Source organism: Rhineura floridana, chromosome 15 (genome assembly GCF_030035675.1).
Source record: "Rhineura floridana isolate rRhiFlo1 chromosome 15, rRhiFlo1.hap2, whole genome shotgun sequence".
Taxonomy (NCBI): domain Eukaryota; kingdom Metazoa; phylum Chordata; class Lepidosauria; order Squamata; family Rhineuridae; genus Rhineura; species Rhineura floridana.
The window spans coordinates 19,297,490-19,313,998 of NC_084494.1; the positions used below are offsets into that span (position 1 = coordinate 19,297,490).

At 43.4% G+C, this 16,509-nt stretch overlaps 1 protein-coding gene across 9 annotated transcripts in view; it reads right to left on the bottom strand.

Moving 5' to 3' along the window:
- The window catches only part of LOC133370229 (mitochondrial peptide methionine sulfoxide reductase-like), a 289,872-nt gene that overhangs the window by 221,919 nt on the left and 51,444 nt on the right, over positions 1-16,509 (bottom strand). Inside the window, exon 7 of one of the 9 annotated variants that reach the window (XM_061596182.1) lies at positions 1,962-2,050. The exons of 2 other annotated variants lie outside the window; for them this stretch is intronic. In XM_061596182.1, the coding sequence (XP_061452166.1) occupies positions 2,048-2,050 (3 nt within the window). In that variant the 3' untranslated portion in view covers positions 1,962-2,047. Of the gene's footprint in view, positions 1-1,961; positions 2,051-3,656; positions 3,808-5,465; positions 5,602-5,633; positions 6,248-8,175; positions 9,298-9,398; positions 9,694-16,509 lie in introns of those variants that run through there. 6 more of the 9 variants (XM_061596175.1, XM_061596180.1, XM_061596174.1 and 3 more) reach the window with 6 other exon arrangements.

Sequence of the window (16,509 nt, forward strand, 5' to 3'; positions counted from 1 at the left end):
CTGGGCATTCATTCTTGTTTGCTTATATGGTGGTTATATGACAATGAGCATTCATCCTCCTTGGCTTGCAGCATGTTTGCTGTTATTAATGGTTCATTCCTCTCGCATAATGCATTTCCCAAACAGCAAAAAGACTTTTTCAAAGCAGCAGAGCACTTTTGTCCACTTTAAATGCACAAACCTAGAGTTCTGGTATGCACTTGAATCCCTGCCACAAAACCGTGACAGTCTGGAGGCACTTTGAATCTGATTTGTTAAATCTGAAGCTTGGTTTTGCTCCCATTGACAATAATAATGGGGAATCTAAAAACAGCTATAACATTTTTTCCTTTTCACATAATTGGATGAATTTGCAGGAAAAGGAACTCCTCCAGAGTGGATTATGCTTGCCAAATTTCAGGCAGATGTATCCAGGGGGTTGCATGCAGGGAACCTCTAAAAGGTCTCTAGCTTTTTCATTTTTTGCCAGAAAGAAAAGGTATCTTTTTCATTTTTTGCCAGAATTGGATGCACTTTGAAGGCATGGTAGTTCCTTCTGAAGGGATAAAGCCCACCAAATTTCTGCAATATAGGTGCAGTGGTTCTCTTGCAAGGGCAGACTTTATTGTTTTGGGATGGGTTTTTTTGGCAGGCAATCAGTTTGAAAACTGGGAAAATGAGACAGGTGCCCCCTGGAAAACAACCTGCCAAAATTCAGACAAGGTCCAGGGGCTTTCATGAAAGCTGATTTTTTATAACAAAAGTAACTGGAAAAGTCCATTTTTTTCTTGCCACTACTGCCCCCCCCCTTTCTGGAAGGGCCTTCCATAAAGAAAAAGAGCGAGTTTTGATCTTTAATTGTTAGAAGAAAAGAATGATTGAGAAAGAAGCAGGTCATCCCAACAGATGAACATCTTTGTTACACCCTTCTCTCACAACCCAAAGTTGGAGAACAACGACCCATGTTACTTCACCATCCCTCCCCCAAATCACTGTGATTGAATTCTTCACTGGGATTAAAAGCTAGACTTGCCTGTCAAAATGAAAGATTCCTCCGTCCGCCAATCTCCATCTTCCCCTCTCTTTCCGACTCCCTTCCCAATCAAGCTCAGGGCTTGCAAGCTTGGTTTCATTTTTAAGAAGAAAATGATGCACTTAACTGTTTTGGAAACTCTAGGGCAACAGTGGTACTTGATATATTGGGGACTCTCTGATCTGTCTCAACATGATTGTTAATGATGCAATCCAACTTGGGAATGTGAGAACCTGCCCCGAATTGCCTCATTATTCAGGGTACACACAGAGCTGCACATGCCCCAGTATGCATGGGCGTGTTATATGTATGCAGATATGTATGTGGGTATGGTTTGTGTGGATAGGTGGCCACACCCACTTTTGTCTTGGCCATGCCTACTGCTGGCATATGGCCCAGAGGATTGGCTGAGAGGGAATGTGGCCTCAGATTGTAAGAAGTTCTCCACTCCTGGTATGTAGGATTCAAAATCTGGTTGCAGAAAATACTGCACTCGTAGCTTTAGACTCCATCTGCACTATACATTCAAAGCACTTATTATATCAGTTTATAATAATCATGGCTTTCCCCCAAAAAACCTGGGAACTATAGATTGTTAAGGGTGCTGAGAGTTGATAGGACAACTCTATTCCGCTCCTAGAGCTACAATTCTCAGAGTTCCCTGGGAAGAGGGACTGACTGTTAAACCATTCTGGAAATTGGAGGGGAAGAGGGGTTTCCTATCAACTCTCAGCACCGTAACAAACTACCGTTCTCAGGATTTTTTGTGGGAAGCCATGACTATTTCAAGTAGTATGATACTTCTTTATTTGTATAGTGCAGATGGGGCCTTAAACTCATTAAGTCTGTGCAAGTAAAAAAAGAAGACTCCATAAAAAATGGTAATATGCATAGTGTTTAACATCAGTCTGCCTGCCCTGTATATATTTTTGCTTTATATGTTAAAAAAGGAAATGTCTCATGACACGTATATACAAAATCATTCTGCTGGGCATGGTAGTATTTTCTGTTCTTCCATTTTCAGAGAAGGGTGGTTTACTGGGAGGAAAGAAAAAAAAAAAAAAGGAAGCAAGATCAGTCCTGAATCGGTAGCCAGAAAAGTCAGGATATTCATGGGTCAGAAGTTAGTGGGTGAAGGCCATGACTGGTCAGTAATCTGTGTCATCAACAAATCAAGGAAAAGTGGTGCTTGCAAAAAATGTGATGTGCATGAGTAAGAACTGGAGGTCAGAACTGAGGCACACATCCTAATAATCACACTGAAGCATGCCTTGAAAACATAGCAGTGTTATAAATGGGTCCATGGCCAATCAGGGGCAGGACTGGAGAGGAGCCGATCAGAGCCCTGTGGGTATGGCACAGCCTACCATGGCTTGACCCTGATGGTTAGGAAGAATGTGAAGGAGAGAGAGACCAGCTGTGTAATATCCATCCCTTGTTCCAGGTCTGCCTATAACCTGAAGATAACTGGGGGATGCAGGATTCCAACCAACCTTCGTTTGCTGTTGTGCAATGCCAGGTCTGTGGTACAGAAAACATCTTCCATCCATGATACGATCTTGGATGAATCTGCAGACCTGGCATGTATAACGGAGACCTGGTTGGACGAAGCCTTGGCACCTATTCTAGAGGCAATGTGCCCGCCAGGTTTCCGTTATGCACAGCAGCCGAGGGAAGGAAGGCGGGGAGGGGGAGTGGCTGTCATCTATCGGGAGTCTCTGGTCTTTGCCAGGTCTCCTCTCCATGGGACCAAGTTTGTTGACTGCATGTACTGGAGGCTGGGCCCGAAGGGCAGTTTAGGGATCCTGCTCGTGTACCGCCCGCCTCGCTGCATGGCAAAATCCCTGGCCGAGGTGCTAGAGGTGGTCTCGGGTGTTCGTATGATGTCCCCAGAATTGGTGGTGGTGGGTGACTTCAACGTGCACGCCGAGACCACTCTCAATGGAGGCCCTCGGGATTTCCTGGAAACCATGACTTCCTGGGAACTGCACCTTAGTAATACTGAGCCTACCCATGTAGCCAGTCATGCTCTCGACCTTGTATTTGTCCTGGGGGAGGAGAAAAGTGCTCTGAAGTTAGGGACTATTACCTCTACCCCTGTGTCATGGTCAGATCACCATCTGGTAAACGTAGACTTCTCGATGCCACACACCCTCTGCAAAGGCACAGGACCTATTATAATGGTCCGCCCCAGGCGTCTGATGGATCCAGAAGGATTCCTGATTGCGCTAGGGGAATCGGAACCTGCTGAAGGTCACTCAGTCGAAACCCTGGTGATGGACTGGAATACAAAGGTCACCAGGACATTAGACCGAGTGGCCCCGAAATGTCCTCTCCCCCTGGAAAGATCCCAGACAGCACCATGGTATGCACCACGGTTGCGTGCTCTGAGACAGGAGGTGAGACGACTAGAGTGCCGGCGGCGTAAGTCCCGCTCCGAAGATGCCCGGACACAAGTTAGAGCAGCGGTAGCTGCCTATCATGTGGCAATAAAGGCAACAAAGAAAGATTACTTTGCTGCCTCTATTGCATCAGCAGAATGCTGTCCCAGGAGGTTGTTCCAAGTGGTCCAAAGCCTGGTCGGTCCAGTTGCTCAGGAACCCTTGGAATACTCATCTAAGAAGCTCGATTTCGCATACCGTGAATGCAGATAGTGGACCAGAGTTGACCAGTCATAATGTGATCCAATGGGATCGGTTTCGGCCTCTTCCTTCTGAGGATGTGGACAAGGTGCTGTCAACTGTGAAACCTACCACCTGTCTCCTTGATCCATGCCCGTCCTGGCTCTTGATGAGCTGTAAAGAGAAATTGGGCGAAGGGATCAAGGCGGTGGTAAATGCATCCTTGAATGAGGGTGTATTGCCATTAGCCCTCAAGGAGGCAATTATAAAGCCCATCTTGAAAAAGCCCTCCTTGGATCCCCAAGATTTAAACAACTTCCGCCCAATTTCAAATCTACCATTCTTGGGCAAGGTCATTGAGCGAGTGGTGGCCAATCAGCTGTCAGCGCACTTGGATGAAACGGATTATTTAGATCCATACCAATCGGGTTTCAGAACTGGACATGGAACTGAAACAGCCTTGGTCGCTCTGGTGGATGATACAGGGCATTAGATAGGGGAGAATCCACCTTTCTTGTCCTCCTAGATCTCTCAGCGGCTTTTGATACCGTCGACCACGGTATCTTGCTGGATCGTCTGGAGGGATTAGGAATAGGAGGCACAGTATTAAACTGGTTCCGTTCCTTTCTCTCCGATAGGCACCAGCAGGTGGCATTGGGAGATGAGGTTTCAGACCCTTGGCCCCTCAATTGCGGTGTGCCACAGGGCTCTATCCTTTCTCCCATGCTATTTAACATCTATGTAAAACCGCTGGGAGCTATCATCAGGAGGTTTGGGCTGCAGTGCGGATGACACTCAGCTCTACCTCTCATTTAAGTCCTCACCAGAGTCGGCTGTGGAGACCATGTCCAAGTGTCTGGAATCCGTGAGTGGATGGATGGGAAGAAACAGGCTAAAGCTGAATCCTGATAAAACTGAGGTACTGCTCGTGGGAGACAAGGGGGGGTTGGGAAACATCGACCTGGTATTTAATGGGGTAAAATTGCCCCTGAAGGACCAGGTCCGCAGCCTCGGGGTGATCCTTGATTCCAAGCTGTCCATGGAGGCTCAGGTTTCATTGGTGTGCCGGGCAGCCTGGGGTCAATTGCGTCTCATACGAAGACTGCAACCCTACCTTCCTGTCCACCAGCTCCCACTCGTAGTACACGCTCTGGTCACCTCTCGTTTAGACTACTGCAATGCGCTCTACGTGGGGTTGCCCTTGAAAACAGTCCGGAAATTACAGCTGGTACAAAATACGGCGGCTCGTCTACTTACGAACACCCGCCGTTATGATCATATTACCCCAGTGCTGTACAATCTACACTGGCTTCCAGTTATTTTCCGGGCTCAATTCAAGGTGTTGGTATTAACCTATAAATCCCTGTACGGTTTCGGCCCAGTATACCTGATGGAGTGCCTCCAACGTCATAAATTGTGCCGCCCTACAAGATCTGCCACTCAGGGCCTCCTCTCAGTCCCGTCAACTAAAGTGATTGGGTTGGTGAGGACTCGGGAGAGGGCCTTCTCTGTGGCGGCCCCCACGATCTGGAACTCCCTCCCAATAGATCTTCCACATGCCCCTTCCTTATATATATTTCGCCGAGGCCTGAAGACTTGGCTTTTCCATCAGGCCTTTATGAACTTGAGACTTCTAAGGTGAACTAGCTTCAGAATTGTATTACTGACAACTCTACTAAATATTGTAATTTTGCATTGTGCTGTACTGGTTATATTGTTTTTATTGTATCATATTTTACCATGTATTTTATCGTGCTTTATTGTACGCCGCCTAGAGTGGCCATTGGCCAGATAGGCGGCCTATAAATTAAAGTTTATTATTATTATTATTTAATGAAATGGGGGCACAAGATGCAGAGCTGTGTTCAAAACCGGCTATCCTGTTGCATGCCCTCAATACTCCAGAAGGTGCAGCGGAGGGAGATAACAACATCTTGGCTTTTGCCCCAGGCCACAGATGTAGAAATCCTGCAAGAGGTCAAAAGAGCAATATTTCATATTTCCGGAGGGCCTCTCTGTAAGTCACAGTGACAGAAAAAGAATGCTCACAAAGGGAAGGGTGGATGAGCCAATATTTGATACAAAAACCATTGCCAAAATGGAACTATGGGCAGTCTCATCGTCCTTCATTGGCTTTCTGCAAGGCAGGACTGAACACACAAAGAGGCTGTGACCAGGAGGAAAACATGATTTTTATATACAGGGGTCTCTCTAGGCAATACCAGACAGCAGCTCTGGGTGGTATGTGTATCATCAAAGGTGCAGGAAGGTCTTCCAGTAGGCTGCTGATCATTTTTACCTTGCAGTGTCCTGCAAACACAAAGGAAGGAAACAAAAGCCCCAGGTACTAATTTACAGTAGAATTAAGAGGATGCTAGGCTGCTTCGGTTTCCATGGCAACTGCTTGAGGGTTCCGATCATCATGGCTCCCAAGAATACTCCCTGGAGGGCGCTCTCATTTGCCAACAGGGCAGGCAACCCCAGTGCCTTTCAGGCCACAAAATCCATCAGGGTGTTTTTGCAGGTATTGCTGATGGTAATCTTCAGCATAGTAGAATTCGCCGGCCTCTTGGATCTCAGTAGTTATTGGTCCCAGCTGCTTCCTAGACAACTCCTGCCAGAGGATGACAAAAATACTACTACTACTACTATTGTTGTTGTTGTTGTTGTTATTAATACTACTACTAGTAGTAATAATAAACATTCAGATAGCTATCACTCCTAGAATAGTTAGAAAATATATATATATATAAATGTTTTAATGTCTGTTTTTATTATTATTATTATTATTATAATTAATAATAATAATAATAATAATATACCAGGATGGGTAACTCCTTTTTTTTTTTTAATAATTTTTATTCAAATTTTTCAAAAGACAAACAAAACAAAGTCAAAAAACATAACAATACAACAACAAAAAATAAAAATAAAATAGTTGACTCCCGATTTGTCGCAGATCAGCTATAAGTATATAATATACATCAAACCTGTCCCTTAATGTATACATACAGGATCACTTTTCTCCATAGGCTGTCTTAATTAATCGTCAAATCCCAGTATCACCATTTTATTTTGATCTTTCAACAAAAAGTCTAAGAGAGGCTTCCATTCCTTAAGAAATGTATCTGTCGATTTTTCTCTAAGTAGACATGTCAATTTATCCATTTCTACTAAGTCCATTAATTTCAATAGCCATTCTTCCGTTGTTGGTGTTGATTCCATTTTCCACTTTTGTGCATATAATAATCTTGCTGCCGTAATCATATATAATATTATTCTTCCATATTTCTTTTCTATTTGTTTATCCATAAAACCCAATAAAAAAAATTCTGGTTTTGACTGAATATTTATCTTTAGAATTTTTTGCATCTTCCTACCTATCTGTGCCCAAAATGATTTTGCCTTTTTACACAGCCACCACATATGATAAAATGATCCTTCTTGTTGTTTACATTTCCAACAAACATTAGAAACATTACTATACATTTTTGACAACTTTTCTGGAGTCATGTACCAACGGTACATCATTTTATAGAAATTTTCTTTAAGATTATAGCATAGTGTAAATCTCAAGCCTTTTTTCCACATATTTTCCCATTGATCCATTTGTATGTTATAACCAAAAATTTTTGCCCACTTTACCATACACTCTTTTACTTGTTCTTCCTCCATATCCATTTTCAGTAAGAGTTTATACATTTTCGCAATTATATTTTCATCATTTGTACACAATCCTATTTCAAAATCAGATTTACTTATTTCAAACCCATACATTTTCTTGTCCATTTTATATCTTTCTAACAATTGTAAATAGGCAAACCATTGAAAACTATATCCTTCCTTTGTCAGTTGTTCTCTCTCTTTCATTATATATTCTCCATGTACATTTTCTAATAGTTCTTGATAAGTTAACCATTTCTCTTTTCCAGCCATTTCTCTTCTGTAAAACGCTTCTTGACTTGAGACACATAATGGTATTTTCGAATAAAACCTTGGTTTATATCTATTCCATATTTTCAACAGAGGACGTCTTATAAAATGATTGTTAAAGTCTACATTTACTTTTACTTTGTCATACCATAGATATCCATGCCATCCCCACTTCAAATTATGGCCCTCCAAATCCAATAGTCTTTTATTCCTCAATAAGATCCATTCCTTTATCCAGACTAGACAGCAGGCAGCAAAATAAAGTCTCAGATTTGGTAATCCCAGTCCTCCTCTTTCTTTGGCATCTTGTAGTAGTTTAAATTTAACTCTTGGTTTTTTTCCTTGCCATACAAATTTAGACATATCTTTTTGCCATTGTTTAAAAGGTAAATCAGAGGATATTACAGGTATTGTTTGAAACAAAAACATCATTCTCGGTAATACATTCATTTTTATCACAGATATTCTACCCATTAATGACAATTGTAGTTTATCCCATCTTAGCAAATCTTTCTTAATCTCTGTCCATAATTTTTCATAATTATTATGAAACAACTTTGAATTTTTATTTGTCATAATGATACCTAAATATTTCAACTTTTTCTCTATTGTAAAATCTGTCTTGTCCATTAACTCTTTCTGTTCCCTTAAAGTTAAATTTTTCACCAACATCTTTGTTTTTTGATTGTTGATCTTAAATCCTGCTAATGGTCCAAATTCTTTTAATTTGTCCATCAATACATTAATTCCTTCCAAAGGGTTTTCTAGTACAATTATCAAATCATCAGCAAATGCTCTCAATTTATATTCTTCTTTTTTTATCTTTAATCCCGAAATCCTTTTATCTTGCCTTATATCTCTAAGCAGCACTTCTAAGACCAGAATAAATAAAGGATGGGTAACTTCTGAAGGCACATGAGGCCTGCACCCTGCTGAAGCTAAGCAAGGTCAGGTCTGGTCAGTGCCTGAATGGGAGACCACCTGGGAACCATACGTAAGCCGCCTTGGGTTTCTAGCATGAAAATAAAGGCGGGGTAGAAATGTAATAAATACAAAAATAAATAATAAAATAACTTGAGGCCTTCCCAAACTTGTTAAGCTACAACTCCCATCATCTCTGACCATTGGCCATGCTGACTCAGGCTGAAGGGAGTTGGGAGTCCAGCAATATCTGTAGGGCCACAGGTTCTTCATCCCTGATATAAAACTCTGAATCAGCTAATGCTACCTTTATTCAGAGTCAGACGATTAGCTTAGCTCGGTAATGTCTACCACGCTGACTGGCAGTCACTCTCCAGGATTTCAGACAGAGGCCTTTCCCTCCAAGACCCCTAGTTAGTCTAGCCCCCACTCACCTCCTTTGTATCAGCCATCCAATTTTAGAAATTTGGGGGCACTATCCAACACTAGTCCTACTTAGATTAGATCCATTGGAATGAATTGGCATGCCTAACTTAGGTCCATTAAATTCAATGGGTCTACTTTGAGCAGAACTTAGTTGGATGCAACCCTTGGTATTGGAGATATAGAACATTAACACCTTAAGGATCTGAACATGCATGGAAACAAAGCAGGTTTACTGGCCCTCATGACTGGGAAGATGGGCTTGAGTACATGTGCATAGCAACTGAGGAAATCTTAGAAGCTGGAGAGTACCGAGACAAATTTGCAGTGCGGAGAGCCTTCAGTTTCTTGCCTTATTTCTTTCTCCTTGTCATAAGTCACCAGAAACTGAATAAATTATGTAAAACATAATTATGTATAAATTACAACAAATTTATTATGTAGTAATAAACTATGTAAAACAAGGAAATATACAAACAGTTCCTTGGAGTGACCTGCAAAGGGACCAGTGGTAGAAAACCTGCTTTGCATTCAAAAGGACCTTGAATTGAGCCTGGAAGCGAACTGGCAACCAATGCAGCTGTTTTAAAATAGGGGTTGTATGAGATCTAAAGGGAGCCCCAGCCAGTAATCTGGCCACTGCATTTTGGACCAGCTGACGTTTCCAAGTCGTCTTCAGGGGCAGCCCCATGTAGAGCACATTGCAGTAATCCAATCTGGAAGTCGCCAGAGCGTGGTGTTCAATATGTCCTTAAACTCCAATAATGCTTGCCTGGATGGAGTCTAGAGAGAGGTGCATGTGAAGAAACTAGCCTACTGAGCCAAGGTAAAATTGCTCTGCCCACTTTTGTCTCTGGCCCTGCCCACCACTGGTATGTGGCCCCCAGAAGGTGGCCCAGAAGGGAATGTGGCCCTTGGGCTGAAAAAGGTTCCCCACACTTGCAGCAAACTCAGAGCAGACAAGAGAAAGTTGTTTACCCGAACACATTTTTAATTTGTGCAACTCACTGCCACAAGGTGGTGGTCTAGTGAGAGCAGGGGGAAAATGAGAATTATCATGGCACATTTAAACAGTTGGGGAGCACTCATGGAGTCTGTGCATGGAATCATAAACTAATAATTCATCTTCTCTACAGTTTTCAGTCTTATTGGCTCTTGTGCATTTTTTGGCTTGTGGATTCGTCAATGATTGATTCTCCTGTAATTTGCATTAATTGGGCTACTTCTTGGCCCATCGCTTGTGTTTTTCATGTTGTTTGGAAATGTTATGATCTAGTAATTATAAATTGTATGTTTTGAGGAATCACTTAATAGACTGTTATTATTAATAGAATGTTTTTATATGCGTCTTGTGTTATTATCAATTTGTGTTGTAGCTACTGAGATGTCGTCAATTAACAGATTTAAGATATTTTTTGCATTGTCCAATATTTTTGTCAATTTAATGTAAACCATCTTGCACATATATAGAAAGATGGTAAATAAAATTGACATTGGCAAGATGAGATGATGGCCAATAACTCTGGTGACTTTAGAACAGGTGTGGGGAATCTTTGGCCCTCCAGATGTTGCTGGTCTACAACTCCCATCCTCCCTGATCATCGGTCATGCTGGCTGGAGTCCAACAACATCTAGAAGGCCACAAGTTCCCCATGCCACTTTAGAAGACTGGACAAATGCAAGGAGGATGAGTCCACTGACAACTACTGGGTATCAGAGCAAAATGGAACCTTCCCTGTTCAGAAGCAATGTACCCTTTGTTATTGCAGTGGAGTGCATAAATAACTGGTCTGTTAAAACTGATAGTTAAAAAATAACAAAACTTAAGGTTTATTGCTACATAGAAGTAAAGTCATACATGCTAGAGCAGCCATGCAGCCTGCAGTCAGAGACCCATCACTAATCAACTGAGAACAAAGCCAGGAAGAGAAGGAAGGGGAGAAAAAACCTGCAAAAACAACTAACACTTAAGAGGAGGAATTAGGAGAGGGAAGAAATTGTCTTTCTGTTTATGGCTCCCTTCTGGTTCAGGTCATTTGTAACATACGGTGGTGCTTTACTCCCAGCACCTTCAATACCAGTTGCTGGGGACAACAGGCAAGGGCTGTTGTCTTCATGCCTTGCTTGTGAGTGTGCTGGGGGAAGCAGAATGCTGGGCTCGACTGACCTTTGGTCTGATGCAGCAGGGTTCTTCAGGTATTTTCTACAAGTCTGCACACACCAACAGCTTTGCTACCATGTGTAATTAATTGGGGGGGGTTTCTAAGAAATGTAGGATATAAATGTACATTGGAACACAGGAAGCTGCCTTCTACCGAGTCAGACCATTGGTCCATCTAGCTCAGGACTGTCAACATTGACTGGCAGCCGCTCTCCAGGGTTCACGCAGGGGTTTTTCCAGTGGAGGCCCATTCCATTAGGGCAATGGGGCACTTGCCCCACCCAACCTCAGCCTGCCCCCAGCCAGCCCCCACCTGCCTGCCTCCTTATTTCCAGTCAGTCCAAGGAGTGGCACTGCTTTTCACAACTTTCTCCTCTAGTCTCAGGTTTGCCTTTTTAGAACTCAGTAGAGGGGAGGAGGAGGAAGGTGGGGACAAAATGAGAACTAGTTGTCTGTCCCTGCCATTGGCTCTGGCTCCACCTACCATTTGGGCCCTCTGCCCTACCAGTTCCCAGTGGGAACCAGCCACCACTGGGCCTTTCCTATCCCTACCTGGAGACACCAGGAATTGTGCTTGGGACCTTTTGCATGCAAAGCACGTGCTCTACCACTGAGCTACAGCCCTTTCTTCCTTCATGTATTAAACCTGACCGCATATAGCAGATTCCTTCCCATCGCATAAATCCAAGTCCATTCAAGAACCAGAGAGAAGCCTGAGACTTCAGCTCCAGGTTTTGCTTGTGGTTCATGCAAGCATCTGATCACAGTCGCAGCCACCCTTTTAAAATCCTAATAAGCAATAAGTTGTGTGTTTGATGATTTCCTCGTCTAGCTCAAAACACCATACAGGCGGGCTCCACTTATACAGCAGGTTCCGTTCCGGACCCCCGCGGTAAAGCGGAAATCGCCTTAAAGCAGAACGCCATTGAGTATAATGGGGCATGTTGTGCGAAAATGACGCGAAAATGACGCAAAATCGGCTTTAAAACGGGGAATGAAAGCTGCCGCATTAGCGGAACGCCGGGAAGCGAAGTGCTGGTAAGCGGGGCCCTACTGTAATGGGATCACAATAAGCAAGGGTTGCAGTGCCCCAAGTGGCCACATGGGGACCACTAAGATCCTCCTTTTCCAAAATTCACAGTTGGCAATACTTTTATTAGGACCAATCAACGGTTGCAAAATAGCGTGCTGGCTTTTGAGTTCTCTAGATCTCTTCATCAGGCATACAAAGCAGAAGTTGGGAGGGTGAAGGGGAAATTCCCCAAAATATTTTTTTTAAATGATGCTGGATTTTAAAACCTTGCAAATGTAGATTGCAGACTGAATTAATTTGCGTTAAGGTGATTGCAGTTATCAAGTGGCACATGTAGGATTATGGAATGAAGAAGCAATGACTGGTCCCCATTTTTGAAAAGCTCAGTTTTTACCCAGATCTGCCACACACCTTAAGTGAAACATCCAGGCTCCTAGTTATGCAGACAGCTGCATAACCCAAATAATGCCAATGAAAAGAAATATGTTCTTATAGAAACCCAGAAGGAAAAACCAATAGATGCAAAGAGTGGGTTGGGCAGCTAAATGAGGAGCTCTTCTAGCTAGTGGGTGTGGCCTCGGATACCTTATGCACCCTATGTTCATTTCCCATGAACACCCCATGCATGCAACTGGATTATCACCCACTTGCTTTATGGCAGGGGTGGGGAAACTGCAGCCCTCCAGATGTTGCTGGACTATAGCTCCCATCATCCTTGATCAATAACCATGCCGGCTGAGGCTGAAGGGAGGTGGAGTCCAACAACACCTAGAGGGCTACTGGTTATACACCCTTGCTTTCGGGCATTCCAGCCTGCGTGCAAGTCTTGAACTTTTAATTTTAGATTATGCCACTCAACGCCTAAGGGTCAAGTGACTCAAGAGGCAGAAGATTAATCATGATCAGATCTCTTGAGCTTTCTCTTTTTAGTTATTGGGGCAGTCGAGATTTAACCCCTTCCTCTGCACCATTTCTCCATCTAAATCTGCTCCTCCAAGGTGGAATATACTGACACCAGTATAATGCCTATATTTCCTTTCACCCAGAGGGACTAATAACAGTTTCAAGGTGTGTGCACATGATTTAGATCAGAAAAAGCTCCCTGTTCCTGCATCAATCAAATCAGAGCCTTCAAACTAAGAATAAAATAAAATAAATAAAACAAACAAATAAATAAATAAATAAAATAAAATAAATGAGGAGCACATTGCTAAGAACATAAAAACCAACAACAAAAAATTCTATAAATACATTCAAAGCAGGAGACCATCTAGGGAGACAATTGGACCCTTGGATGATAAGGGAGTCAAAGGTGTACTAAAGAACGATAAGGAGATTGCAGAGAAGCTAAATGAATTCTTTGCATCTGTCTTCACAGTGGAAGATATAGGGCAGATCCCTGAACCTGAACTAACATTTGCAGGAAGGGATTCTGAGGAACTGAGACAAATAGTGGTAACGAGAGAGGAAGTTCTAAGCTTAATGGACAATATAAAAACTGACAAATCACCGGGCCCGGATGGCATCCACCCGAGAGTTCTCAAAGAACTCAAATGTGAAATTGCTGATCTGCTAACTAAAATATGTAACTTGTCCCTTGGGTCCTCCTCCGTGCCTGAGGACTGGAAAGTGGCAAATGTAACGCCAATCTTCAAAAAGGGATCCAGGGGGGATCCCGGAAATTACAGGCCAGTTAGCTTAACTTCTGTCCCTGGAAAACTGGTAGAAAGTATTAAAGCTAGATTAACTAAGCACATAGAAGAACAAGCCTTGCTGAAGCAGAGCCAGCATGGCTTCTGTAAGGGAAAGTCCTGTCTCAGTAACCTATTAGAATTCTTTGAGAGTGTCAACAAGCATATAGATAGAGGTGATCCAGTGGACATAGTGTACTTAGACTTTCAAAAAGCGTTTGACAAGGTACCTCACCAAAGGCTTCTGAGGAAGCTTAGCAGTCATGGAATAAGAGGAGAGGTCCTCTTGTGGATAAGAAATTGGTTAAGAAGCAGAAAGCAGAGAGTAGGAATAAACGGACAGTTCTCTCAATGGAGGGCTGTAGAAAGTGGAGTCCCTCAAGGATCGGTATTGGGACCTGTACTTTTCAACTTGTTCATTAATGACCTAGAATTAGGAGTGAGCAGTGAAGTGGCCAAGTTTGCTGACGACACTAAATTGTTCAGGGTTGTTAAAACGAAAAGGGATTGCGAAGAGCTCCAAAAAGACCTCTCCAAACTGAGTGAATGGGCAGAAAAATGGCAAATGCAATTCAATATAAACAAGTGTAAAATTATGCATATTGGAGCAAAAAATCTTAATTTCACATATACGCTCATGGGGTCTGAACTGGCGGTGACTGACCAGGAGAGAGACCTCGGGGTTGTAGAGGACAGCACGATGAAAATGTCGACCCAGTGTGTGGCAGCTGTGAAAAAGGCAAATTCCATGCTAGGGATAATTAGGAAAGGTATTGAAAATAAAACAGCCGATATCATAATGCCATTGTATAAATCTATGGTGCGGCCGCATTTGGAATACTGTGTGCAGTTCTGGTCGCCTCATCTCAAAAAGGATATTATAGAGTTGGAAAAGGTTCAGAAGAGGGCAACCAGAATGATCAAGGGGATGGAGCGACTCCCTTACGAGGAAAGGTTGCAGCATTTGGGGCTTTTTAGTTTAGAGAAAAGGCGGGTCAGAGGAGACATGATAGAAGTGTATAAAATTATGCATGGCATTGAGAAAGTGGATAGAGAAAAGTTCTTCTCCCTCTCTCATCATACTAGAACTCGTGGACATTCAAAGAAGCTGAATGTTGGAAGATTCAGGACAGACAAAAGGAAGTACTTCTTTACTCAGCGCATAGTTAAACTATGGAATTTGCTCCCACAAGATGCAGTAATGGCCACCAGCTTGGACGGCTTTAAAAGAAGATTAGACAAATTCATGGAGGACAGGGCTATCAATGGCTACTAGCCATGATGGCTGTGCTGTGCCACCCTAGTCAGAGGCAGCATGCTTCTGAAAACCAGTTGCCGGAAGCCTCAGGAGGGGAGAGTGTTCTTGCACTCGGGTCCTGCTTGCGGGCTTCCCCCAGGCACCTGGTTGGCCACTGTGAGAACAGGATGCTGGACTAGATGGGCCACTGGCCTGATCCAGCAGGCTCTTCTTATGTTCTTATGTTCTTAAAATGGAGGAGAAATGGACTTCCTGCTTCTGGTGATAGTTTGGCCTTGAGTTCTAGCCCCCTGACAAAGAGAAGGGAAGCAGGAGTGGCATCCAAAACCAACATTATACATTCCAATCAAACAAGGACATGGGGCATACATTCCAACCAATTAGTGCCAGAGAATCAACCTGGCTAAGCAACATTCTGGCAGCACAAAGGGGCAGCCTAAGAGCTTCTCTTTAGTTGCTCAAACAGAGTGAAAGACTGCAGGGTTTGGAGCTATATGGCTGGTAGCAGAAAAGGATTGGTTCTCCTTGATCATCTGACTATGAAGCTCAGGAGCTTCTAGCTAGTGGTACCTGTTACCTGGCCTGAAATACCCACAGTTCTCTCCTTTGCTTAATGGCCTGATGCCACAGGGTAGGGAATTGATGCTTGACCTGTCAGGCTTCCAGTTCAAGCCCATGACAATCATTTCAGGGACTGTTGTCATCTTTTGAACCAGTCACTGTAGCAGTGCCTTAGACATGGCTTGATCTTCAGCTATCAGCAGATGAATTATGTTTATCTACAGATCAAGTTGCTCTTCATGGCTATTTTTTAATATACGAACCATTAAATTACAACAGAAATACCCCTTAAAGCAGGGCCAGATTATCCATTAGGCTTAGTAGGCTGAAGCCTAGGGGCCCAGAGCTCTTGGGGGCCTACGACCTGCAGAAGCAGGACAGGAGCTGCGGATTGTGGGACAAGAGCTTCCAAACCGCCCGCCATCCCCCCGCTTCACTTACCTTTTTCTCCGCTGTTTTTTGCGGTTTGCCATCAATCAAGATGGCAGCCGAAGTTTTCCTAAAGCTGCCGCCATCTTGATTGATGGCAAACCTGTGCACGCAGTGAGCACAGCTGCAAAAAAAGCAGAAAGGTAGGGGAAGCGGGGGTGGGCGGCTCAGAATCAGCCTAGGGGCCTTCCTCAGCTTAATCCAGCCCTGGCCTAGAGGACTAGGTAACCTTGGGCCAGTCACACTATCTCAGCCTAACAGGGTTACCTTACCTTATAGAGTTGTTGTGATGATAAAATGGGGAGAGGAGAACCATATATACCACCTTCAGCTCCCTGGAGAAAAGGTGGCATTTAAATGTAAAATCATCATCATCATCAATATGCTTGACCATTGGCAATGCTGGCTGAGGCTGACTGGAGTTGTATTTTAAATCATCAGGAGGGTATCATATTGACTACCCCTA